Source organism: Apodemus sylvaticus, chromosome 5 (genome assembly GCF_947179515.1).
Source record: "Apodemus sylvaticus chromosome 5, mApoSyl1.1, whole genome shotgun sequence".
In the NCBI taxonomy this organism is placed as follows: Eukaryota; Metazoa; Chordata; class Mammalia; order Rodentia; family Muridae; genus Apodemus; species Apodemus sylvaticus.
In genome coordinates, this window is record NC_067476.1 from 143,378,587 (window position 1) to 143,404,305 (window position 25,719).

A 25,719-nucleotide genomic window follows, 5' to 3' on the forward strand; every position below is an offset into this window, starting at 1 on the left:
TCTAGACCTTTCGTCTAGGGAGAGCCTTACAATCCAGAAGAGGGCGATCCAGTTCACTGCGTAGAACCCCAACACCTCTAACCTAGGAGCCCCACTAACTGCTGAGTGCCAGAGACGGGAACCACAATGATAACTACATTGTGTGGCGCCGCGATGGTCCCCACTTTACCCACTTAACTCCAAAGACACCCCACACACACACTGCTTCTGGTGTTGGCGTCTGTCCCCATTTTTCAGACGAAGAACTCGAGGACAGACAGGAGAAACTACGCGTGATCACACGGGGACCCCTAGGCTGCCAGAGCTTAAACCTGCTCACCTTTGTCTCAGCCCGGGTGCGCCCCCCATCCCCATCCACCTGTCCTGCACCCCGCCTGGTCCTGGCCCCGGCACTACCCAGCTGACAAAGTTGAGCGGCCCCTCCAGCGCGCGGGTCTGGTGGCAGGTGGGATGCTTTGCCCCTTATCCCCAATGATCGGATTTCGACTCCCAACACCCGAGGGTTCCGGGGTGCGGGGACTTAGGTCCCCAGGTGGCCTTCCACCCCCGGGCCTGCCCCACCCCCGCTCCCGCGCGGGAGGCCAGTTGCGAGTACAGCTTTAAAAATCCCAGCCTGGGCAAAAACTTTGATGATAAATCAAGCTGCGGATCCCTCCGCCGCCGCCGGCTCAGGGCGGGGAGCGAGGGGGAGGGCGGGTGCGCGGCGGCGCGGAGTGGCCTTCCGCGCAAGCGAAGAGTCCCGCAGTCGGAGGCGGCGGGCTGGGCGTGCGCTCGCTGCCTGCAGCCGGGGCCGGGCTTGGGCCAGCGGGAGAGGGCGGCGGCGGCACCGGGCAGGGCAGGGCACGGCGGGCGCGGGCTCTGCGGGCTGCGGAGCCCCGATGTGAGGCGGCGGCGCCCCCCCGGCCGGAGCGCGCAGCATGGGGGCCCCGCTGGCCGCGGCGCTGGGCGCCCTCCACTACCTGGCACTTTTCCTGCAACTCGGCGGCGCCACGCGGCCCGCGGGCCATGCGCCCTGGGACAACCACGTCTCCGGACACGGTGAGTTCGCGCGCCGCCCCCACGGACTTCCCCCACTGAACCCCACCCGGGCTGCAGACGCTCCAACTTAGCGGTCGCGGTGCTCGAACCTGTGCCGACTGAGGCCACGGCCCAGAGTTCCGGGGCGCCCTCTGCTGGGACTGGGGACCCACCCTGGCTCCTATCCGGGCCAGCTCTGCAAAAAACGGGACTCCCAAGAGCACACTCGCTCTCGCCCGGGCTCTCGGAAGACCCCCTCCACGCGCGTACACGCTCACGCGGATACACACACCTCCACGACCATACAGATGTCTCCAGCCGCGGACACACTCAGCCATGCTCACTGCATTCCACACTCACAACTCTGCACACCCCCCTCCGAGCCTCTCCTCGCTGGTAAATAGACTTGTGCCCACTATGCATACACGAATCAGACACTGGCTGATGGCTCGCCCTGCCAGCTGGCACCCGGGCACACACGCTTCGCTTCGCCACAACTCTTGCCTGTCTGCCTGCAGACACGGATACACATGCACGCACGCACTTGTGCACACACTTTGCCCACCCACTTCTCTCTGCCCGGATGCCTTTCTCCTTTGTGGGTTTAACGCTGGAACTGCTCCTGCGTTCCCTTCCTCAGGATCCATCCCTTCCACCACTGGGAATGGTCCCGAGGGGCGCCAGATGCTGTTGCTTAAGACCTGCTAGTCTAGGAGGCAGCTTCCTTTGCCATGTGGGTGGCATTCCAGGGATGGAGACAGTATAGGGATGAGGAGGCAGGGACGGAGAGCTGGGATACACTGGAGTAGCTGAGGTCACTCCTTCCAGCCCGAGGCTGGGAGTGAAGAGGCATGTAGGGTGTTTTTCCCTGGGGGGTGATCATGAACCCTTGGCACCCCCATCTTGGGCACCCCACCTCAACCTTGCCCCTAGAGGACTGAAATGTTGGACCTCAACTCCAGCACTGTGGGAGTGGGAACAAGCAAGTGCTCGCAGTACTGCCTGCCTGAGTATCAGAAGCTCCTTTCCTCCCCACAGGAGCCCAAGTTGGCTGCAGAGTTGGGTGGTGTGTGGCAGGCAGCTGTGGAGGCTCCCTGCCCCTGAGCCATGCTGTGTTGCGGGACAGGGATGGATGAAACCAGGGGAGAGCCTGCTTCGATCCATCCCTTCCCTCCCTCAGCAGAGGCTACGGCGTGCATGCTGTGCTCTGTGTGCCCAGACTGGGGGAGGTTTGAACAAAGGGTTGAGAACAGGATGGTTTCTTTTGATGGGAGTGAGTTAGGGGTGTGTGCTGGAGCCTCAACACCCAGGGAAGGCCTTTTACAGGTAGGTGTGCTGCAGGTTGATCCAGAGGGAGGCGGTTTCAAAGCCATGCACAGAATCCCTGCTTCTAGGGAAGCCCGGATCCCCGTATCTACACATACCTCACTATGTTGGACAGAAACCCTCGCAGTTGTGTACCTTTGTGTCCGTCAGGATTTCTGCTGACCTGGCAGGAGAGGCAGGAGGCAGGGAAAGGACTATTTTGATGCTCTACTTACAGATGAGAAATCAAGGCTCAGAGAGGTGAAGGGAGTTGCCCAAGGTCACACAGTGAGTGCAGCTGAGCCAAGGCCGGCTCCAGGGTCTGTCAGGTGAAGCAGCACTTCGTCCAGGACATTTATCTCCCTGCCACATTCTTCTCACTCAGGGGAAACTGGGAATTCCTCCCTTCTCTCTCCAGCTCAGTTCCTTGGCACTGTCAAAACTTACACTGGGAGGCCTCTCCAAGAAGGACTTGTCTTTCCGAGTTTGAGATCCCTTGAGGTACGAACATGGAAGTCTGAGGCCTATGCACATTGTCTTTGGGGCACCAGACCCTCCGAATTTGGGTCACTCTTGAGCGAGCAGGCTCTTTCCTTTGTGTGACAGTCTCCTCCTGCCCCCTGGTGCCAGCTGCGCTGAGGGGTGCACAGTCCCACTAATCTTCCCATCCCCACTCTGGACCAATCCCTGAACTGGGAGTTCAGGGGAGGTGCTGGATACAAAGGGAACAGGACTGGTTTCTGGGAATCTGATCTCCTCCTGACTGTGTCTCTGGGTAAATGGGTCACCCCTTGGGACCTCCTCTGCTCTGTCCCTCAAGAGATGGTCCCGCTGCTCTGCAGGGGCCAGTTCTGCCTTCCCGACACTGCCAGGCTCAAAGTCACCAAGTACTGACTGCTAAGGAGCCCCCCAGCTGCCCCTCTGCCAGGCTCAGCACCCTGTCACCACAGGAAGGGTCTGGAGCCACTCACTTAATCACAAAAAGAAACAGTTATTAATGATAGTGAGACGCGGCGAATAAGTGGGTCATGTCTAATAAGCCATTTGTGTTCAGGAGGAGAATACCAATTTGATAAAAGCTGTGTGTGCTGAAAAAGCCCCGAAATTGCTGTTTAGCAGATTGGAGCTGATCGTTTCATTATTCCTGGGCTCCGCGTGTCCTCAGCTGATTCAGGAACGTGGCCAGGTCAGGATGGTGTCTGTGGGTTTGGGAGAAAGGGTCTGGGTTCAAAGCAGGGAGTCCTAGGGATGAGCCCATGAGCCTCGACTGCTTAGCTTGGTGTCAGCTCTCTCCGCTGCAATCCTGCCCAGCCACCAGCTCTTGCCTTGCACCTGTCTGTCCCCAGGGTTGTCACACGGAGTGCCTGTGACCAGGCAGGTCAGCAAGGATGTCTGTTGACTCTCCAACGCCCCTCCACCCCACAACATCCGCTTAACCTCCTTCAAAGGAAGCATCACGAAGGCTCGCAGGGTGGATGGTGCGTGGCTCTCAAAAAGGCACCGGAACCCCAACACTCAGAGACAGGATGGGGAGGCTCACACCTCATATGTCACAATGGCAGCTGCTCTGACTTTCCAACTAAGGAAAGGGCAGCTCACTGCTCTGCCCCCAGCAGGGCGGGAGGGCAGGGACCTACAGTGTACAGGATGCTGACTGTGTGTTCTAAGTGCCCAGACCTCTCCCCGCTGTGAACTCATGCAGGCCGGCATCATTTGTGTGAGGCTGGCATTAGATAGATACTCAAGGAAACTGAGTTGGGAGAGAGCCAACGACTCCCCCAAGGTCGCCTATGTAGAACTGGAGGACCACATTCAGAGTAAGGTGTGCCCGTGACTCTGGATCTGTCATCTTGAGGCCAGCCTTTGGGCAGACTCAGCTTAATCCTGTAATGAACATCTTTCTCTGCACAGCCCTAACTCCGGGGGGGGGGGGGGGGCGGCTGTTCCCCAGGGAACCAGTAAGGTAGCATGTCTCACCAAGAGGGACCACGCGCTCTGGAAGGCAGCAGATCTTACTGGAGTCCATAACTCAGCTTCCTGTGCTTTTTCTGGGTGTGGACAGGAAAGCAGGAGCTTTGTGAAGACGTTTATGGACCCCAGTCTGATCCCACCAGGCTATTTGTGATAATGTATATGCCCCCAGACCATAGACCTTCCTTCCCTCCCTCCTTCCCTCCCTTCCTTCTTTCCTTCCCCTTTTTTTTTTCTTTTTTCTTTTTTTCCATTTATTTATTTTGTTGAGGTGTCCCTGTGGAGGTCAGAAGAAATATGCCGGAATTGGGTCTCTCTCATCGCCATATGAGGCCTGGGGGTTTGAACTCAGTTTGTCAGGCTTGGTGGCAAACACCTCTACCTGCTGAGCCCTCTCATGCTCCCTTCTTTTAACTGAGCTGGGGATCAAGCCCAGGGCCTTGTACTCTCCCACCAAGCTCCACCCCCCACCCCACCCCCGTCCCCGCCTCCATCTGCATTTTAATGAGCTCCGCGGTGATTCTTGGCTTCTGGAGACTTGGAAACCCTGCCTCCCACAGGCACCCCTACCTGCTAGGGATGTAGAGTGGGAAACACCAAGCACTCAGACTTGCTTTGACTGCCTAAGGAGGAGTGATCTAGACAGAGAAGCCTCAAATACCCACTGCAGCATGCAGCCCCCAGCCCAGCCCAGCCCCTTCAATTATTAATGTCTCCCTAGTGCAGATGAAGCCCCCAGCTTGGCCTGGCTCTCGGTCCAGTGAGTGATTGCTGCTCTGAAGTGCTCGGCATTGGCAGGCAGAAGCAGCGGGGTGCCCTGGAGGAGGGGCTCCTGGCTTTGACATGCAGCTCATGCTCTGGAAAAGCTGTCTCTGGCCTTCCCAGGTTCCTTACCTTACTTGGTAGCTCACTATCGATAACCTGGCTCGTTTGGTGGCTGGATTACTAAAGGAAATCAAGTCCTGTCTCCAGAAGGTTCTGGTGTGTAAAATGTGTGCTCTCCTTTGTTTCTTACACTGGCGATGATGCCATCAATACTCTCATAAATACCCAGCCTGAGCCGAGGCCGCCCAGCCTCCTATGAGAAATTGGCCCTCAGAACTGGTTTACCTCAAGGCCTTCATGCCGGTCGCTTTTGACATCTTGCCCATCAGCAGGCTCCTGGGGCCAATTCTGCTAAACTGCAGCTACAGGTGGCCTTTCAGGCTCTACACCACGTTACACACGGGGACAGCAAGGGTGGTGGGGAATTTCCTTGTGGCCTGCAGGGCTACATAGCAAGACATCCTTAGGGGGGAAAAGCCACCAAATTTATCTTTTTTTTTTTTTAATGGAAAGAAGGAATAAGGAGAGAGAGAAAGGAAGAGAGGTGAAGAGAAGTAACCTGACCTCCAGGTACTCATCCACCCCTGAGACTTTAGGACCAAACTGACAGTTGATGAGGATTTGGGAAAAACTCTCAAGTCAGCTCTGGGAGGTGCAGAGAAGGAAGGAAGAAGGAAGGAAGGATAGGTGGACAGCAAGGTAAAGGTTTCAGATACAAATTCTCACACTTACTCTCTTCATATTAATATATTTTTAAAACACTAAGATTTCTGGGTGGTGGTGGTGCACGCCTGTAATCCCAGCACTCTGGGAAGCAGAGGCAGGCGGATTTCTGAGTTCGAGGTCAGCCTGGTCTACAGAGTGAGTTCCAGGACAGCCAGGGCTATACAGAGAAACCCTGTCTTGAAAAAACCAAAACTCCAAAAAAAAAAAAAAAAAAAAAAAAAAAACCAAACCAAAAAACAAAACAAAACACTGAGATAATTTAAGTATCACAAGTTTGCACTAAAAATCTTACAAAATTGGATTCTCCTCAAGGCTACTGCTCACAGCAGGGAGTGGGTAAGACTGACTTCACTGTGTGCTGGGCAGCCAGGGCCAGCCCCTGTGTGCTTGTGGAATGTGTTTGCCAGGTGGATGAGAGGGTACACGTGAGCTTCCTCCCGATCTGATGGCCCATCAGAAAAGAAGCAGAGGGTTAAACCAGAGAAGCCAGCCAGCCAGTGACCATCTGTGATACAGGATCAGTACCCACCTGCTGACTCCCCGTGGGAGAAGGAAGGTGGGAGGCAGAGCCAGCTATCCCTCAAGCTCCACCCCCACCACCAGATACACAGATGAATACTTCCTCTCCTCCTTGGAAGCCATCAGTGCCCTCTCTGGGGCCTTAGTTCTGGTTCACCCCAACTTCGGTTTCAATCCCTCCCAAAGCCTCCCCAGAGCCTCAGCAAACCTGAGTCCTCCCTGAGAAATGGTCTCAGGCAGAGCCCAGACAAACCTCTTACATTTTAATAGTTATGCATTTATTTTAATGTGGGCTGGAAAATATAGCCAGCACATCAAAACTGTGATTTCACAGATATGATTGCTTAGGATGAGACTAACCGGGTATTAAAAATAGTGGGTTTGTTTATAGGAAACCATTAAGAACATCATAGTGCAGGTGGTACTCAGGCCTGGCTGTGGGCATCCACACGGAGAATGGGCAGCTTTGGGGGCATGCCAGAGCTGTACCTTGGTGGGGGTGCTGCCAAGTGTTAGAAGCTGTTCATTCATTTACTCCACAGACACCAATTGAGCACCTGCCCCACGCCAGGCCATTCAGCTCCTGGAAACTATTAGTGAAGTGGACAGATAAGGTTCTTGTCACAGGGAGTTGTCGGGTTTGTAGGAAAGACAGACAACTGTACCCATAAGGAATATTTAGGTAGATTCTGTGAGGCTATTTAGGGAGCAGGGGGGCAGGATGTGACACTCAGCTCAGAGAAGGGAATTCACCCCTGCACCGTGACAGTGCATAGAGCGGGCTTCCTAGCCCAGAAAGTGTGCAAGCAGGTCCCGCTGCTCCTGAGCTGGGGACGTCATGGACACGTTCTACTTCAGTTCCTGAAGGTTCCTGTCCTGAGCCAGTGAAGGGTGGAGAAACCAGAACACCTCGAGCGTTCATAAAACTCTGACACACTGCCAGCTCGCCACGCCACGGGCTGATTAGGAGTAGGTGGGAGGGGAGATGAAGGGCTGTGTTGGGGCGGGGACATCAAGCCTGACGGGTTTTACTCCAGCTCAGAGTGAAATGTTAGCGTGAGAGAGGGGTGAGCAGACACACCAGTGGCTTTGCCCAGCTCTCCCTCTCCTCTGCCTTGCTGGGCGGCTTGTCTGCCTCTCTCCTGGCCTCAGTTTCCCCATCTGGACAATGCTGAGTTTGCTTCTAAATGCTAGGCATCTAAAAATCCCCCCAAAGCCCATGCTCTGCCTGAAGGAGCAAATGTGAATGGAGCTGGGGGTGCTGGGGGAGGACGGGCTGAGGATTTGCACAGCCTGAGGCTCATTCATTCATTCAGTCTCTTCTCCACACACTTCTCCATTTTTTTTTTTCTCTCACCATGTGGTCATCACCACAGAGTCAAGGGCAGCCCAGTTTCTCAGGATGCTGAGGGCAGGTCAGATATGACTGACCTAGAGACACACAGCTGTGGCAGAGCACAGCCAGGCTCAGCCTGGGCGGAGGAGCACACAGCCAAGCGCCGAGTTTTCAGCTGCCCGCTTGGCTGCCAGCAGAGTGTGTAGGCAGTCCCTGGTCCCGAACCTGACAGTGCCCTGGCTCGGTGCCCTGGCTTGTGAGGCTGTCATGGGGGAGGGAATGCCAGTACTGGGGGTGCTGTGTTCTGCCTGAAAGAACTCACAGCACACCCTGAGTCCCAGTCTGCCATTGTCAGGAGAATGCTGGGGGGTCTGTGAGTGTGTGTGCTGCACCGCGTGGCTCCCCCTGGGGTCCCCAGCCTAGGCAATGCTGGCTTTGCTTAAATGCATGCCTGCAGTGTGTTTGGGTGGCTGTCCCTGGAGAGAGGGCAGGCTGGGCGGGAGTCTGGCTTTCCTTTAGCTTCCCTGCCGAGGAGCCAGCCCAGGACCCTCTGCTCCATGGCCTTCATTTCAGGGTCGGCCTCCACTGCCCTTGGGAGATCAGCTCAGGAGCTGAAAGAGGCCTTGGAGAACGAACAGCTTGGGGTCAGCAGTGCCACCTGCCAGGCGCTGTGCCTGCCATCTGTCTGGTCTTTCTCCCTGGGCCCGCTTTCCCCTGATGGTCGGTCTCTCCCGAGCTTCGCCTCCCCTTCTCTGTTCTCCCCTCTCTGCCTTAGTATCTTTGTTGCTTTCTCTGTGTCTGCTATTCCGGTCTTCTCCCCAGTGTCCCTCACCTGCCCCCTACATTTCTCTTTTCTGTCTGTACACCACACACACGCCCCACATACCTCATCAATGACAACTCAGAACCACACACATATATTACTTATTTCAAAAACACCCACACAGAGAGGGTATTCAATAAATAACAACCAAATGAGTGAATAAGTGAATGAATGAATGAGAACGAATGAATGAATAAGTGAGTGAATGGATGAATGAGTGAATGAATGAATGAGGAGTGAATGAATGAATAAGCGAGCAATTATTGAGGCTTAAAGGATCACAATTTGCCCAAGACAGAGGCCCCCCACTCTTCTCAGTGACTGTGATCCCCTGAGTCTAATGAGAACTCCCACTGCTGTGTACAGGTGTGTACGTGCAGAGGATACCAGAGAAGAACCTTAGGCTTTCCTCCTTAGACCCAGCGCATCTTGTTTTTTGGGACAGGGCTTCTCATTGACCCAAGTCTTATCAATTAGACCAGGCTGGCTAGCCAGCAAGGTGGGTGCCCCAAGGACCGACCCGTCCCTGCCTCTCCAGCACTGTAACCGGAATACACCACCACCTCCACCTTGATGACATTGGGATCAAACTCAAGTCGCTGTGCTTGCAAGACAGGCACTGAACCGTGTCTCCACACGCCCCATCGGAGAGTAGGGAAAGCCTGGGTCAGGCTGCTGCGGTGTGGGGAGCAGGAGCTCAGGCTGCTGTGGGAGGGAGACTGGAGGGGATGCTGCCCACCAGAAGACCAGGGATAGTTGGTGGCTCACTGGGTGTGGGCTTGGGGGATGCTAGCTCAGTATCTGGGGAGGGCGGCAATGTCACCTGGGGAGGAGGTGGGAACCCGTGCGTATGCGTGCCTGCATGCCTGTATAGAGCATGTCCTCTCCTGTGCATGGAGTGTGCCCTCTCCCAGCTCATGTCTGTACCAGGCTCCGCCCCCATCGCAAACCTGTGCCCTTCCCTGCCTGCCTCACTCCTGTCGTCCTTTCCTCTAGCTGTCCTCCAGGTCGCCTGTGCTCCAAGCCACAGGTACCCTTGACATCATTCTACTGCCTAGCTTGTAGATAAGAAAACTGAGTCTCTGGGAGGCATGGTGGGCCTGGGCCCCTCCCCTCCCCCAGCCTGGATTCCTCAGTATACTCTTGGCCACCAGGAGTCTCTAGTACCCCTGTGCTCAGACCCTAAGGCTTGCTTCCTGGCTGAGGCGGGAGGGCTGAAGCATGCAGCCAGGTGTCTGTTTTGCTTTGTGGGGCTTTAAAAAAAATCATTTCCGGCCTTGGAGACAGCAGCAATTACTGCCGGCTCGCTGGGGAGCTGTTTGCCGCCTGTCATCGGCCCTGGGAAAGGGTCCCTAATGGAGGCCCTGCGGCCAGAGCTCTCGGTAGTGGAGACGGCACTCAAAACAAAGCCACGCTAATGGTCTCTGGGCACACAGACTCGGAGAGGGAGGGGCAGGCAGATGCCCAAGGAAGGCCTCGGGCAGGGCTGGTCACCCACTGCTCCCTTTATGTGCCTAGACTCCCTGCAGGCAGGGGTCCCCTGTCACTAACCCAGTTCTGGAGTCCTGCATGCTCCTCCTCCCTCCCTCTTTTCTCTGCTGTGCCTCTGGCCTAGGCAGAGGAACCCTAAGTGCAAAAGCCCCCAGGGCAGGGCAGATCCCCTTCTGTTCTTGATTCTGGAGTTGTCCTCGGGTTTAGAGAGGCTAGGCTAAGCCAGTTCTCTCCCAAGGAATGGAAGGAGAGGGAGGAGTCATACCAAGTCCACCCTGTGAGGGCGTGTGATCTGCAAAGGTGTCATCAGCCGCATGTCAGGACTCCTCGGAGCCAGTGTGGGCCTCCCATGCCCATTTCACAGGTGAAGAAACAGAGACACAGAGATGAGCCTGGGACTGGACTATGATGAGAAAGTGCAGTAGGAGTTACAATCCTGGTCTGTCTGTCTTCAGAGCCCTTGCTAGGTGGCACCTGGGGGGGGGGGAGGGTTCCCCACGTGCAGCGGGGCAGGATGAACAGGGGCTGTGACTTGGCAGATCTGAGGTTCTGAGTAGGGCCCGCGGGCAGCACCAGATCAAAGCCGTCCTTTCCCTGTCCCTGCTAACAGAGCTCCTGCTCCTGCACACCCTGGGTGTGTGCATCTGTCTGCAGCTTCTGCTGCCCTCATCTCTGCCTTTCCCCTTCCCTTCCCCTGAGGCTCCAGGGCACCGTTCTGGCCTCCCCACAGCTCTTTCCTCTCTCGCTGCATCTCCGCGCTCCCTCCTATGACCCAGGGTAGCTTCCATGCCTGTTCTTTGCTCTTACCTGTTAGGCGGCAGGTAGGCAGATGCCTGAGCTTCGAAGTCACAGCGTGGGGCCCAGATCTTGGCACTCATTCACACCAGTGAGCCCCACTAGCCATCAGGACAGGGTTCTACGGGTTCTCCTGCTTCGGCAGGACCGGCCAGGTTTAGAAGAAAGAGTGCCTGTAGCCAGCAGGGACTCCGGTCTTCTTGGCTCCCTCCCGCTGGCCCTGGCATTCTTCCCTGGGCCTCCCACACCTGTCTGCCTCTCCCTCCCTGTGGCCTGTGTGGGAGGAGGAGGAGGCAGGAATTCCACCGGGGAAGCCTGATCAACTCCCACAATCCTGCAAGTGCCAGAATATTTTTGCTCTCCTTAAATCTCCCTAGATGTGTAATTCCACTGCCGTCTCCCTGGGTGTGCTGGTGGCCTTGGGAAGATGCCTACCCCCGCTGAGGGATGACAGCATTGCCTGCTCAGCGGTGCAGGCCTAGTGTCTGAGGGGCCTGGCAGAACCGGAGCAGGCTGCTTCCTTCTCCGGGTCTGTTTCCCATAAGTAAAGAGGCTAGTGAGGACTTCTTACTGCATTAAAGGAATAATTGGGTGGCACACACCTTAATCCCAACACTTGGGAAGCAGAGGCAGGCAGATCTCTGTGAGTTCAAGTCCAGTCTAATCTACAAAGAAAGTTCCAGGCCAACCCAAGCTACAAAGTGAGAGAAACCCTGTTTCAAGCAAGTAAAAGAACAAGAAACACACAGCCCAGCTGATAGAGTGCCAGCCCAGCATATCTGAAGCCCCAGGTTTTATTCCCAGTACCATGGAACTGAGCATGGTATCCCACATCTATAATCTCAGCCCTTGGGAGGCAGAGGGAGGAGGGTCAAGGGTTCGAGGCTATTATCTGTGGCTGCTTAGCAATTTGGAGGTTGGCCTGGGACATATGTGACACCCTCTCTTGGAAAGGAGGAAGGAAGGAAAGAGGGAAGGACTGATTGATGTGTGTAAAGAGTAACTAGGGACAGTGAAGCGTCTTCATGGGTAAAGGTGCCAGGCGGGCCGGGCCACCTGAGTTTAATCCCTAGGACCCACATGCTGGAAGGACAGAACTGACTTCCAGAAGGGTCTTCTGACCATCTGAGTGCCAAGGTACAAGCCCCACCTGACTCTTTACAAAGTAAAATAGATAAAAATATAAAAACAAACAAACACCGCAAATGTCATGAGACACTGACGCTCCCCTCAAAGCCACTGTGCTCAGAGAAAGAAGTCAATCGTGGAACAGCACATCCGACCACACAGGAATGCCCAGCACAGGCCAATCGGGCAAGGCCGTGCAGATGTACCGCTGCCAGGGCTGGAGGAAAGTGGAGCAGGGGAGATTACCCACTGGTCCGGCGCTCCCTTTGGTGTGGTGAGACTGTGAGGGACTAGACAGCCGCAGCGAGGGTTGTACAGTACTGTGGGTCTCCGGGAAACTTCTTATCCTTCACTTTTTTGGGTTGGTTGATTTTAAGTCAGTTTCACCTGGGCTGAAAATAACTCCGGCTGCTGGGCATGGTGGCATAATGTCTTTGATCCCGGCACTGGGGAAGGAGAAGGAAATTGCTCCCCAAGTTGGAAACAGACCCCTTTATTAGGCAGTGATAGTATTATATCTCACAGCAACCTTCACACACACACACACACACACACGCACACACACACGCACACACACCAGGGTGGGCAGAGACCCCACCCCTGTGTGAACATGCTCATGTCTAAACCTCATCAGTGTATAATCCTACCAGAGAACAGAGGGTGTTGGCAGCCTATCGTGCAGTACACATCAGCAGCTACTTTGACTTCATTAATCTATCCCCTTCTCAAAATAAGCCTTCAGCCAGTGCAGTGGGTAGGAACTAGGAACCAGAGTTCAGAGATAGCCACACCTCCAGGCTATAGCTCACACCCTGACAGGGCACTCCTGGGCTCCTCTCCCTGGCCCCTCCCCTTCCCCTCTGCTTCTCTTCCTGCAGAGGCCAGCACAGCCGCACAGGGGCTGAGGAGCCTCAGCCTGCTGGGGTGAGTTGGGCCTTGGATCAGATGGGACAGGGAGACAGCCACTGGGTATCGCTCCTGTGAAGAAGGGGGGGCTGGTTCCCACAGGGAGAGACCCAGCTTGAGGTTCCCCATTTCATTCAAAATTCATGAATTTCTGTCTTCTGCTCCCTCCTGTGTCCGCACACACCTCATTCTTCTGTTCTGGAGGGAAGCCAGCTTTTTGAGCCCGTCGAGTGCCTGCTCGGAGCGGAACAGACTAGAGGTTCTCCCGCCTTGGTTTTTGCCTCACTTGTTCTGAGCACCCCAAGTATCACAAAGTGGAGAGGACTTTACAAAGTATGGATGGCAGCAGCAGGCGAAGGCTGGGGTCTGTGACACAGCACCGGCCCGGCCTCAGAGTTCTAAGTGTGACCAGTGAGACAGAACCAAGCCAGGAAACTAGGGGTACCCATGGGTACCCACACTTCAGAGGGACCTATGTCTTTTTGACAAGTCCTTTTGAGTGGAAAAGAATGTCTCTGTGTGGTGTCCCTCTGGATTTAGCAAAAACCCTATTGGCTCACCTCCCCTTCTCCCGCCTCCCTGTTTGTGGAGCAGACTGGAGGCAGAGGCAGGAGCCCGCAGCAGCCTTGTTGCCTGGGATTCACCAGGCTGCTTTGCCTGGTGTTGCTTTTTACAATTTCCCCCTATGGATGGCAAGCAATGCTGATTTTCCATTTATGGCAGTAATAAAAGTCTCCTTTTAAGCTGAATTTATTTAAGTAAAATGAGAAAGATGCTTTGAAAATAAATATTAAGTAAATAACAGCACCGAGAGTACAGGCGCCCTGTGCAGGAGTGGAGGCTGTCCTCCAAAGCCAGATGTGGAAATCTGCCTGTGGCAAGCCCTTGGCTGCTCCAGTGTCCCCCCCACCGTGCAGCATCAGTCGGCTTGAACTCCAAGCCTGTCCTCTCAGCCGAGAGCCTCCTCGGACTCTCCATGCTGATGCATACCTACCTTTCCTCAGGATCCTCCAGACCCCTTGCCTCTTTCCACAGTTCCCACAAACAGTCTGACAAGCCCAGAGGGGTGGGGGATGCTGTGCCTCAAGACCGCCAGAATCAGGACACGCCCTCAACAGCACCCACACTTTGTCTCAGCCTTTGTTCATACGGTGGCCCCTGGAGTGCCTGTCTGTATTCCTCGGTGTGCTCCTTGAAGGCCAGCTTTTTCTGAGACGGAGCCTTTCTTCAGGGATCAGGGGTCAGAGTTTGTCTTTCTCAGCCCTCCTGCATCGGGAAGCCATCTTTAGACACAGCCTTCAGCTGTCTGACAGGGATCCTCCCATCTGCCTCTCACACAGACAGTCCTTGGACTTTATACACCTCTCCTCCAAGTGCAGGCAATCTGTCAGGCTGAGAGAGGCCCAGGAAGAAACCTCCCCTGAGGGGATCCCAGTGGCATGTACAATCTGGGGGGGGGGAGCTCTGGCTGGGACTATCTCTGTTGCCCCTCTTTATCTGCCTTTCCTTCAGGGAGTTGCCCCTCTCCTAAGCAGTGCTAAGTGAGAGAATTGGATCCGTAAAGTAATCGGATCAGGAGAGCATCTATCCCCACAGGAATGGAGAGAGCACAGGGTGGGGGAGGGGATACTGCTTTGGTTTGGGCCCCAAGCAGCTTCCCTAGAATAGTCCCCAAGTGTCACACTTCCTACACTGAAATAAGAGGGGGCCTAGATAAAATGCCAGCTCTGGTGGGGGGATTGCCCGGCCAGCCATGGAGCTGTGAGCTGACAGCCTGCCTCCCTGCTCTGTGACCTCAGGCTCCGCCCCTCCCTCTCTGAGCACTGGGACTCTCCAATGAAGTAGACTGATAACTGTCCACCTAGCCAGGCCTGAAAGAAGGAGGGTCTCTTGTACAAAAACTGGGGTGCGAAATAGGTATCCTGCCTTTGATGCCACAACAGGGGGCTAGCCCTGAAGGCCCTGGGTCCTCTGAGCTTTGCCTTCTAGGGCAGCTCAGAAAGGCTCAGCCATGGATTTGTGCAGGGGGTGACAGGAGCTGTGGGGATTGCACTCCCAAACATAGTGGGATGCAATCCCCACTATGGGGGATTCCAGTGTACCTGCTGTGTACCTTGAACCATCCTGGTGGGTTGGGACCGAGCAGGAGACAGCCTGAATCCCTGCTTTTAGGAGAGTGTGCTTCCGTTTGACGATGGAACAGAGACAAGCCCAAAGACAGCAGGCTAGTGAAGAGCTCAGGAAAGCTCTGGGCACATGGAGGGGATGCAGTGTGGGGACATAGTCTGGTTACAAGCTATGAAATGTTCACTTAGGGGTGGCTGCTCTGACTTCAGGAAAGCCACTGCCGGCTTCTAAAAATGTGGTAAAACACTCAGAGCATATGCTTGTCATGCTGACTTTTTAAAATGTATTCATTTTTATTTTATGCACATCAATGTTTTGCCTGCATGTATGTCTGAAAGAGGGGTCAAATCTCCTGGAACAGGAGTTATAGACAGTTGCAGGCCACCACGTGGATGCTGGGAATTGAACCTGGATCCTCTGGAAGAGCAGCCAGTATTCTTAAGTACACTGAGCCATCTCTCTAGTCCCCCATATTGACTATTTTTAAGTGTGTGAAATACACAGTTAAAGTGTATTCAGTGTGCTGCACTGTTGTCAGAACCATCCAGAAATGTTCTCAGCGCAGGCAGAGGCTGCACCCTGACAGAAGCCCCTTTCCTACTAAACACAGCCATGTGAGAGGAGCTAAATGATGTGGTGTGTGTGTGTGCACGTGAACATGTGTGTGTATGTATGTGTGTGAATGCATGTACATGTGTGTATGTATGTGTGTGCACACGTGTGCATGTGTGTATGTGTGTGCACGCGCATGTGTATGTGCATGTGTGTATGTGTGTGCACGCGCATGTGTATGTGCATGTGTGTATGTGTGTGCATGCGTGTGTGTATGTGCATGTGTGCGCACGCGTGCACGCGCGCGCGTGTGTGTGTGTGTGTGTGTGTGTGTGTGTGTGAGAGAGAGAGAGAGAGAGAGAGAGAGAGAGATCTGGGCTCAGAGCAGGAAGACAGGCGTGGCTGCCCATTTGTGTGGCGATGAGTCCCTCAGGTGTGCAAGACCCTAATGGCTTCAGGAAGGAGTGCCTTTGGGGCAAAAAGGCCACAACTGGTGCATGAGTGGTCACAGGGCCAGAGATGCTCCTTTGTCATGTGACCTCACGAGGTGCTGAGGATGCGTCTCTAGGGAGCGAGGGTTGAGAGGTGTGGTTATTGAGTGAATACCTACACATGCTGCCTTATGCCATTTCTCTCAGCAGCCCCTGCCCTTTGGCAGATAAAGGAACCCGCTCAGAGAGGCAAAGGGGCTGGCCCAGGTCGAACAGTGAGGGGCACGAGCTGACAGGACTGAAGCCAAAGCCAAAGCCAAAGCTATGTGGGTAGGCCAGGAGCAGGCTTCGAGACGGCCCTGATGCTGGAGGACAGGACCGGCCTCAGCTGGTTTGTACCTGCCAGAAGCCGAAGCCTGGCTCAGCCAGGCGTCAGCACCAGTCCCTGCAGCCGATGCCCGATAGGGCCTAGGGTTAATGAGTGTATCGCTGCCCCAATTAACAGCAGAGAGGCAGCCGATGTCACGCTCAATCAAGCCCCTGTTCCTTCTCCTGCAGAATCCTAATTTGTGGATGCTGGATTTAATTGTCTCCTCTGAGTCTCCCAGGCGGGTTCAGGCCCTAGGGCTGGAGAACACATATACCCTTCCTCCAAAATCTATAACTACACCACCCGGGGGACACACTGTGGCCTCATGAGGAACCTAATCTGGAAGGAACCTGGAGGTGGTTAAAGAGGAGAGGGTTCACAGTTGAGCTCATATCTGAGATGCCCCTGGGAGGCTGAGGGCTGGTGGGAAGGAGAGGGGCTTGGGGCTTGGAAGGGGTGTTTAGAGATGATCTAGACGAGGGTCCCACTCTCAGGTCCTCTAAAATTGGGTTCAGTTTAACCAGTGACTCACTCTGTGGCCATGGGTAAGTTGCTTAACCTCTCTTAGTCCCAGCTTCATCGGGGGAAAACACAGGACAATTAGGATGACAGCTGGCTGCCCAGTAGGGGAACACAGGGGCAGCCATCTTGGGTACCTGGGCTGTCCAGATGTCTGTGCAGAGTGTGGTTCCGCGTGGGTGTGGTTCCCCGTGGGAGTGGTTCCGCGTGGGTGTGGGCAGCTCCTCGATCTTCTCAGCTCCCTTTCTAAAGCTGGGTGGGGAGATGAGGTCTGTGCAGCACTGGCTCATGGTGGATGGACAGTATGTGGCCTGCAGCCATGTATCCCCCCCAACACACACGCGCACACATACACACACACACACACACACACACACACGCACACACACATGCACGCACACACACACACACACATGCACGCACGCACGCACACGCACACGCACGCACACGCACGCACACACACACACACAAGACTCTGCAGAGCCCAGCAGGACCCCAACCCTTCCTTTGCTCCTAAAGCTGACTTGCTTTCCTAAGTTTGACCCCTGGCATCGGTCTGTACCCAGCTCCCCTCCTCTCGGAAGCTCTCCCCAATTGCTTCCTTCTTAAGGCCAGAGCCCAGCCTTTTGATATATACCATAGTCCTCTCCTTGGAGTGGCCTTGGGACTCAGCCCATCTTGCAGACAGACAAACTGGTGCTCAAGATGGGGAGACATTCTGAGCTGAGGATAGAACAGTCAGCTGAGCCAGGCTGCAAACTCACTGCCGGCTCCTGGCCCAGTGCGCTCAGGATTCCCGCATACACTGGACCCGGAGGCTGCATGGAGCGACACAGCACAGGTGTTTACTTGGCTGACTGGGGACAGGACGCTTGGATGCTCTGTCACATGCACAGAGCCTGCTTCCTTATATGTCTCTCAGTTACTCTGCCCCTTCACTGAGGCCAAAACTGAGGGGATCCAGGGAAGCCCTACCACACCCCACCATGCAGTTTCTGATAAGTCTTAGGGAACTCACTGTCCCTGTAGGAAGGGGAGCTGCTTGTGGTAGCCACAGTGATGGCCTTGTAGTCTTCCTCTGACAACCCTCTCCACCGTGTGCTCGGGCCGGTATGTGTACTGGGATTGAGACCAGGGCACACCGCCTCAAGGAAGTCTTCCTGATTGCCTCAGACTGGGCAAGCTGCCTCAGTGGCCTTTCCAGGCCTGTACACTGATGAAACCCCATCTGCACCTCCACCTGCCCTCCAGAGCTGCAGATTGGCCAGCAGGGACCACTCCCCCTTCTTTCTCGTTTTTGAGACAAAGTCTCATGTGTCCAAGGCTGGCCTTGAACCCACCATGCAGCTGAGAATGATCTTGAGTTCTAATCTCTCTGTCTCCACTTCCTGAATGCTGGAATTGCAGTTGTCTGCCACTGTGCCCTGAGTGTGTGGTTCCAGGGACCAAAGCCAGGGCCTCATGCCTGCTGGGCCAGCACTGACATGGCTTGGCCTCACTCCTGGCATAGGGCTGCCCCTTTATAGAACGAGCTCTACAAGAAAAGACAACAGATGCAGGAGTTCGGTGGCACAGTCTTCAATCCCAGCACGCAGGAGACAGAGGCAGGTGGATCTCTGAGTTCGAGACCAGCCCGGTCTACAAGTTCCAAGACATCCAGGGCCACACAATGACACCTTGTTTTAAATAAAACAAAAGGAAATGATCCCTGGCCCCAGAGCAGCTGAGTGTCCTAAGAAGTATGTTATAGAGCAGGGAGTGGGGGGGTCAGGCTGTCCTGGGTTCAAATTCTGACTCTACTGTAGTATAGGGGGGGTTGCACTTTGTGGGGGCCCCCTCTAAATCACAAGGACAGGCAAGGGAGTTCATTGCTTGCTAAGACATCTGCTCAGAGGCCACCAAACACTGAGCCTGAGGCCCAAACAGATATGCTCTGATTTCTACTACTTAGCAAAAAAAGAAAAAAGAAAAAAAAAGATGTAAAATATCCCATTAGTAACTTTATTAAATGTTGAAATAATATTTGTGGAATTGATTTAAGTAAAATATATTATTAAAATTAATTTTAGCTTTAAAAAAAAAAAAAAACTTCCTTCATGAGGAAACCAGAAAATGGAGTGTTCCTGTGACTCTCAGTGCTGTTTCAATCTTCCATGCCTATTTCCATTGGAAAGAGCTAGCTTAGACCAGCAGTGGGCTTTCAGGGAAGGAGGCCTGGGTTGGGCCCTGTCCCACGTTCTCCCACCCCAGGCCAGGGCAGGGCCATTTCAGAGTCTCAAAGACTGGGACCTGGCCTCATTGACCCTAACTGCTGGACTACTCGGCCTCTGCTCTGCCCTCTCTGAACCTCGAGAGAGAAACTGAAGGTTCTGGGGAGGAGGTGGGAAAGGGGCTGTGGCCAAGAGAGAGATTGAGCAGGGACAGACAGAAGCATGTCCCTTCCTTGGGCCCCCGTCACCCTTTCCCCTGTCTACCACTTGGAGCTACCACGTAGATGACCCTCTCCGCCCTGTCTGCCACGTGTGGCTGCTAGAATCTCACTTTTGGGAGGAGAGGAGCCTCCCGGGTCATGTGTCAGGCCTGATGTGGCCTCGATTGCCTAGATCCAGGATCTTCAGTGGAGCCTGCTCTGAAGGAGGGCCACTCTCTGGTTTCTGAGTCTTAGCAGTGGCATGTTGGGTAGGACACAGGTGCGTGCCCTACTGGTCACTTTCCTGGCCACCCAGATCTAAGACCCTGGACCCAGGGGCCACTTGTTCCAGGGCCACACTGGCTCCTCCTGGTGACAGGTTCTCTGTGACACCCTTGGAGTCTTTTCTACTTGGAAAATAAGATGTTGGCCACAACGGCTTGGCCCAGGATCGTCAGATGTGGATTCTGGAGACCATTTTCTAGCCATTTAGAAGTACGACTGACCTCCTACTGGGAACAAGGCTCTTTTCCCATTACTGATGACTGATGATAGATACACAGATGGATAGACGATAAAGAATAGTTAGATGATAGATAGACAGACAGAGACAGACAGACAGACGACAAGTCAGAAATGGCTATTACTTCCTGGAAGAACAGATAACACATTAGCTATGCCACCCAGGACAGTAACCATCCCTATACACAAATGGTTACATTTAAGTGAATTAATTAAATAAATAAAATCTAAAATCTAGGTCCCTGATCCTCTCAGCAAACTGTCCTTGGCGGGCACTATGTTAGCTTACATACAGACCAGCTTCCCCCTGTAAGGACTTTGGCTCCTACCCTAGGTCAGAAGATTCTAGAGGGGAGCAGGTGTGGGGTAGGCATGCTTTATGAAAACAGTCTTCAGGAAACAGGGAGGGAGGGAGGCAGGGAGGGAGGGAGGGAGGGAGAGAGGGAGGCCAGCACAGTAATGGCGGTTTAGCCCTACAGCAAGGGGCTGGGGTCTGGAGACCCTCTGGGCCAGCACCCCTAGAGTTTCCTGCAGACCCAGCTGGGAGAGTTGAGGTAGAGAGCCAAAGGCGGCTTGCCATGTAACCTGAGCTCCTGGCACAGGTCCTGAGCTGTGACAAAGAGGGGCATGCTCTGTTGGCCCCACCCCTGCAGGAGTCTGCCTTCCTCCTGCCCCCTAGGGGTGGACAAGGACAGCCCAGCACTTGGGATGGCCACACATAAAGGTAGCTCACAGCACCCCACACCCCCAGGGTTAAATCCATGTTCCTATCATCAAGCAGGCCTTGCTTAGGGACCCAGGCCCGGCTAGCCTTTCCACTCTGCAGAGAAACAGGAAAGCTTTTTTTCTTTCGTAAGAAGCTTTGTAAACCTTGGCCTCCTGGGCTTTGACCCAGAGGCATTGCAGAAACAACAGGCACCTTGTACACAGAAGAGAGAGAAGCCCCCAGGTGGGTGCCGGGTCAAACCTGATCACGCAAAACTCCCATTGTCCTGTGGAGGGGGGTAAGGCCTATGCCCCTTGAATTCAGGGTGCCACCTCCCATCTCATGGTTCCCTCTTTCCTGGGACAGGAGACCCTCTGGGGCTAGGAGTGTCTCCTCTGAGCTGGGCCTGAGGGACTGTATAGTCCAGGGGAGGGTGCTGACAGACATCACATTCTTGAGGTGACCTGCAGTTGCTAGGCATCTACCATCTCCCTTCTGTCTGAGATAATCTCTCCTGAGAGGAGGAAGGCATACTAATTGCTGCGTCTCAGACAGTTTGTTTGGGGAGAAAGAACCAGAGCATATGGAGGGAAGGGGTGCCGGGCCTGTGAAGTGGGGGCGGGCAGCATAGTGACCTGGGTGGAAGGGAGGGTTGGGGCAGGATTGCTGCTGCCTCCTGGAACTGGTTGTTCTGTGACTTGGTGGGCCCTGCAGGCAGGGTGGCTGCCTCTCTCTGTTTCTCTCTCGGCATATCTGCAGCAGCCAGGCTGCTGACCACTGAATAAAATGTTGCTGGGGCCCACAAAAGGATGACTTGAAACCTTGAAACCAGAGCTTTGATTGCTCACAGGAACCAGAGGTGAGGGAGCTGGAGAAGAGGTTGGAGAGGCAAGACCCCAGGCGGAGGGGAGGAGCCTGACAGGAGAGTCCCTCAGGAGGGCCAGAGTTTGTGCGCATGCTCCCCAAGGGACGTGGGATCCTCACGGCTGGGTTTGACTTAGGAGATGGTGAGGTTGCCACAACTTGGGGCAAGGCTACCAGGGCTGGGCACTGGGCGGGGTGAACGGAAGAATCTGGAAGAACAAAACTTGGCAGCTTCCCTGCCTCCCGGCCTCCCCACTCTCTTCCAAGTCAGCCGTCCTCCATCACTCCTCCGCCTACGTACCCCTCAGCCTCTGGAACAGTGTTTTCTCATTCAGAGCTGCCCCAGGGCCAGACTCCTGTTTCTGAGCCCTGGTCTGTTTGTTCCCCACACAGCCCTCTTCACAGAGACGCCCCATGACATGACGGCGCGGACAGGGGAGGACGTGGAGATGGCCTGCTCCTTCCGAGGTAGCGGCTCCCCGTCCTACTCTCTGGAAATCCAGTGGTGGTACCTGCGCAGCCACCGGGACTGGACTGACAAGCAGACTTGGGCCTCCAACCAGGTAAGACCTTGGGATAGGTTTCACTAGGGGGCGCTGCGGGGACCTTGGGGACTCTGCATCTGGCAGCCTGTCCTCTGCAACACCCTGCTGGCACTCCCTTCTTCCTGAGAGAGGTAGGGCAGGTGATGGTCATTTGAGGTCCTCCCCTAGTGTCAGGGAGCCTGAGGCCTGCGACATGACACCTCCTTCGGGTACAGATGAAGGGGGTCTCAGGACACCTCCTATCCCCTCCCCCTAGCACCTGCAATATTTTTGTAGAGAGCTCCCCCATAAGGCCACGTTGTCACACAGTGCATTCCAAGCACCATGCTTACATGCAGATAGGCTCCCTGCACTGGAGCACACACACTCAGCCTTCCTGAGTTCACACTGCCACCAGCCCATCACCTCCACCACTCTAAGAGTTTTCTCTGGGAATCCACACTTGCTATCTGTAGATTAAAGGGTGTGGTGGATTAGCAACCTGCCTCCTCTCCCTAAGGCTGAGACATTGATAAGACCTGTGTCCCCAAGGTGCCTCGGCAGGGTAGGGTGGCAGCTCAGGTGTCACTGGCCAGCTAAGCCATTGTCTGCCTCTTCCTAGCCTTCCCTCCCAAATGAGTCAAGTACACTTCCATTATGCATTCTGGGTCTGCTTTTAGGCATGCCTGAGAAACCTATCATATATATGTCTATATAGCATATAGTATACAATACATACACATACATATACACCCACATGAACAGATGTGTGCATACCTTCATGTACACACACACACACACTCCTCTGGTGAGGTGATGGGGCATCTGTGGCAAACTCTGTCTTGATTATGGGGATAACAAATTCCCAGTATGTCAGCCTGCCACATGCAGATGTGGAAGATTCCTGTGGTCAGAGGAAACCTTTATGAAAGGATTTTTGGGTGTTTGGGGGATGTTTAAGGGTATTCTTGGGGTATTTTTGAGGTGGAAGTATCTAGGACGTGGCCAAAGATGCAACTGCATATGCTGCAACATGTTTAGGTGAACTGAGCATACTCCCAGATGGAGAACACTTTTCCCTATCTATATATAGACATGGACACACCCCCTTGAGAGCCAAGCATCCTCATGAGCTCAGACACCTGGCTTTGTGGTTGGTATTTCCAGATTTCACTCATTTCCCATTGACTTCCCTCTCCTGTATTGCCAGGAAACACAGAACTGAGGGAACCAATGCCACACCTCACCATCTCTATTTTTCTTATATTTTTCTTAAGATTTATTTATTATTTTAGTTTCATGTGGGTGTATGTACACCATGTGAGTGCAAGTACCCAGGGGGGCCAGAAGAGGGCGCTGTATCCCTTGGAGCTGGGCATTGGGTACTAAGCTGGGTCCTCTAGAAGAGCCGCAGTGTTCTTACTGCTCAGCCACCGCTCCAGCCTTTATTTTATTATCATTTTAAATTTTGACTAGGATGTGTGTGAGTGTCTGTATGAACGGGGTTCAGGGTGACATTTCATGAGATAGATCCAGCATCTTTGACGGTGATTCTGCCTGTCCTCTGTCTCCGTGGTGCTTCTCCCCACCCCCACCCCTCACTAACACCTGTCTCTACTCTCTGTTCCTCCCTCCCCACCCCCAGCTAAAAGCTTCTCAGCAGGAGGACTCGGGGAAGGACGCCACCAAAATAAGTGTGAGTTTTGATAATGACTTTCCACAAATGGTCTAATGGAAGATACAGCTGTAGCCAAAAAAAAAAAAAAAAAAGCTGACTTTATTTTTGGTAGTGGGAAGAAGCCGGAGGAAGTGGGAGAAAGTGGGAGAGGGACGGGGTGGGGGGGGTGGTTAACCCCATCTTGGTGAGGTTTTTGTTTGTTTGTTTTTCTGGGTCTTTTAGCCAGAGATTTTTCAAGTCCGTTGAATGACAGGCAGGATAAATGACAAGAGAGAGAAGACGAATTCTCCCCTGGCGGGCCAAGGCCAGGTGTGCCTCTGTGGTATTCCATGCCTCACTCAGCCCCATTTGTCACTGGGAAGCTACAAGGTCTCAGGAGGCTGAGTGGGCTCTTTCTGGCCCGTCATTACTAAAGCTGAAGAAGCTCAGGGTCTCAGGGTGTGACTTCCAGGACAGGGACTCTAGGCCTGGCCAGCCTTAGGCATCCGCTCCTCTGTGACCCTGGGCAGGGAGGGCGGAGGTTTGTCCATTTTACAGGCTGGCCAGCTGAAGCAGTGGAACACTGGAGTGTGACTAGTGTTGTTGACCTTCCTGCCATCTGCCAGAGCCCAGGGAAGCCAGGGACACCAGGAGCTGGGGTGTGACAGTTACTGCAGGGTTTTGACTACCTAAAGTCCAACCTGGAAGAGATAGGAACTGTTAAGGAAAAAAAAAAAAAACAAAAACATACAATAGGAGAGAAAAAAAACACTGAGCAGAGAAGACTTTTCTGGGCACGCGCGCTGCCACAGAACCAGGCTGGATTACTGGAAGGTTGGCCAATATACATGCCACCATGTATATTGGGGCAACCTTCCCAAGTCCCCTTCCCAAGTCCCACAGCTTCTTAAGGAATATAGGGAAACTCAGGGCCCTGGGGCCAGCTGGATATGCCACACTGGAACCTGTGTCCCTGCACTGGGGGCTGCCACCAGGATAAGTAAAGGCGCTGAGGCCAGGAGGCCAGGGAGAAGGCTCCTACAGCTACTCAGGGGAGGGGACAGCAAGTCAGACCCTGGATGGATGGATGGTCACAGTCTCCCTGGTACCTTTTGGAAGGCTATGGAAATTACAGCCATCCATGGTTCAAGGTTGCCAACCCTGCCCTCCTGCCCTCAGCCAACAGCACGCTCTCTTCTTGCCTTTGCACCCATCAGCCTCTGGGGCAGAGGTCTGCGTAACTATTGATACAGCCCCTTGGAGGACACACCCTCTGCCTCTACTGTTTCATGAGCTTCTCTGGGCTCTGGCAAAGAAAGAATTATCTAATTGATTGAGAGGATTATAATTCCAGGCTGCTTGCCTCATGAGAGGGGAATGCGATGCTAATTAGTTAAATAAAATAAATGTTCTCCGTGGGAGTGTGAAGTCACCCCCAGCCATCTCTATAATCCTCCAACCAGCTGGGGCTTCCGGGTCTGGTACCAAGCCCAGCATTTTACATAGCCATGGAAGCCGGCATTCTTAAATACACAGGCAGAGCAGACCACACCCAAGGTGCATTACTGCCTGGGTTCTTGATGTCTTAGGAAATGGTACAAACTTTTCTTTTTAGCCTTCAAGGCTCTGTGACCATTCTGCCAGGCTTAGGGCCATCTGTTCCCTCCCAACCCTGGGCCTTTGCATAGGCCAGGCTCTCTGCCTAGAAATGTATTCCTATCTAGTCCCATCTCTCCCTTCGCCCTGATTTTTCCCTTCATGTTAGTCTCCTCCAGAGATAGTAAGCCCAGGAGGAGTCTGGTTCACGGTTGCATTTCTGCAGCCCAGCACAGAGCCCGGCACATATTAGGTATCCAGTTAACACTTACTGATTACTATATCTCTCACATACGCTCAGTCCAATGTACATGCCAACCTGTCTGTATATGTGGGTATTGCCATGGTGTGACTGACTCGATGCACCTGTTCACTTGTGTGTCCAGGTGATCGCGGAGGAACTCATGTGGGGACCACAGGGACCCAGAGGGGACCCACCTCAAATTCTCACATTATCCAAAGACCAGGTTTACTGGACTAACTTCCAAACTCAGGGTCAGCTCTACCAACAGTAGTTGAGGATCCTGATGACACCAGGGAACTGACACTTAGCATGCCGGGAGCTGAGTTCTGCGTCTGGCTTTGCGTACTCTCTAGCC

General features: G+C 54.1%; 1 protein-coding gene across 1 annotated transcript in view; it reads left to right on the forward strand.

The window, feature by feature from the left end:
* The first annotated feature begins 917 nt into the window (after positions 1-917).
* The window catches only part of Vstm2l (V-set and transmembrane domain containing 2 like), a 29,866-nt gene continuing 5,064 nt past the window's right edge, over positions 918-25,719 (forward strand). The window contains exons 1-3 of the mRNA XM_052181550.1: positions 918-1,038; positions 21,737-21,906; positions 23,513-23,563. Coding sequence (XP_052037510.1) covers positions 918-1,038; positions 21,737-21,906; positions 23,513-23,563 — 342 coding nt within the window. The remainder of the gene's footprint in view (positions 1,039-21,736; positions 21,907-23,512; positions 23,564-25,719) is intronic.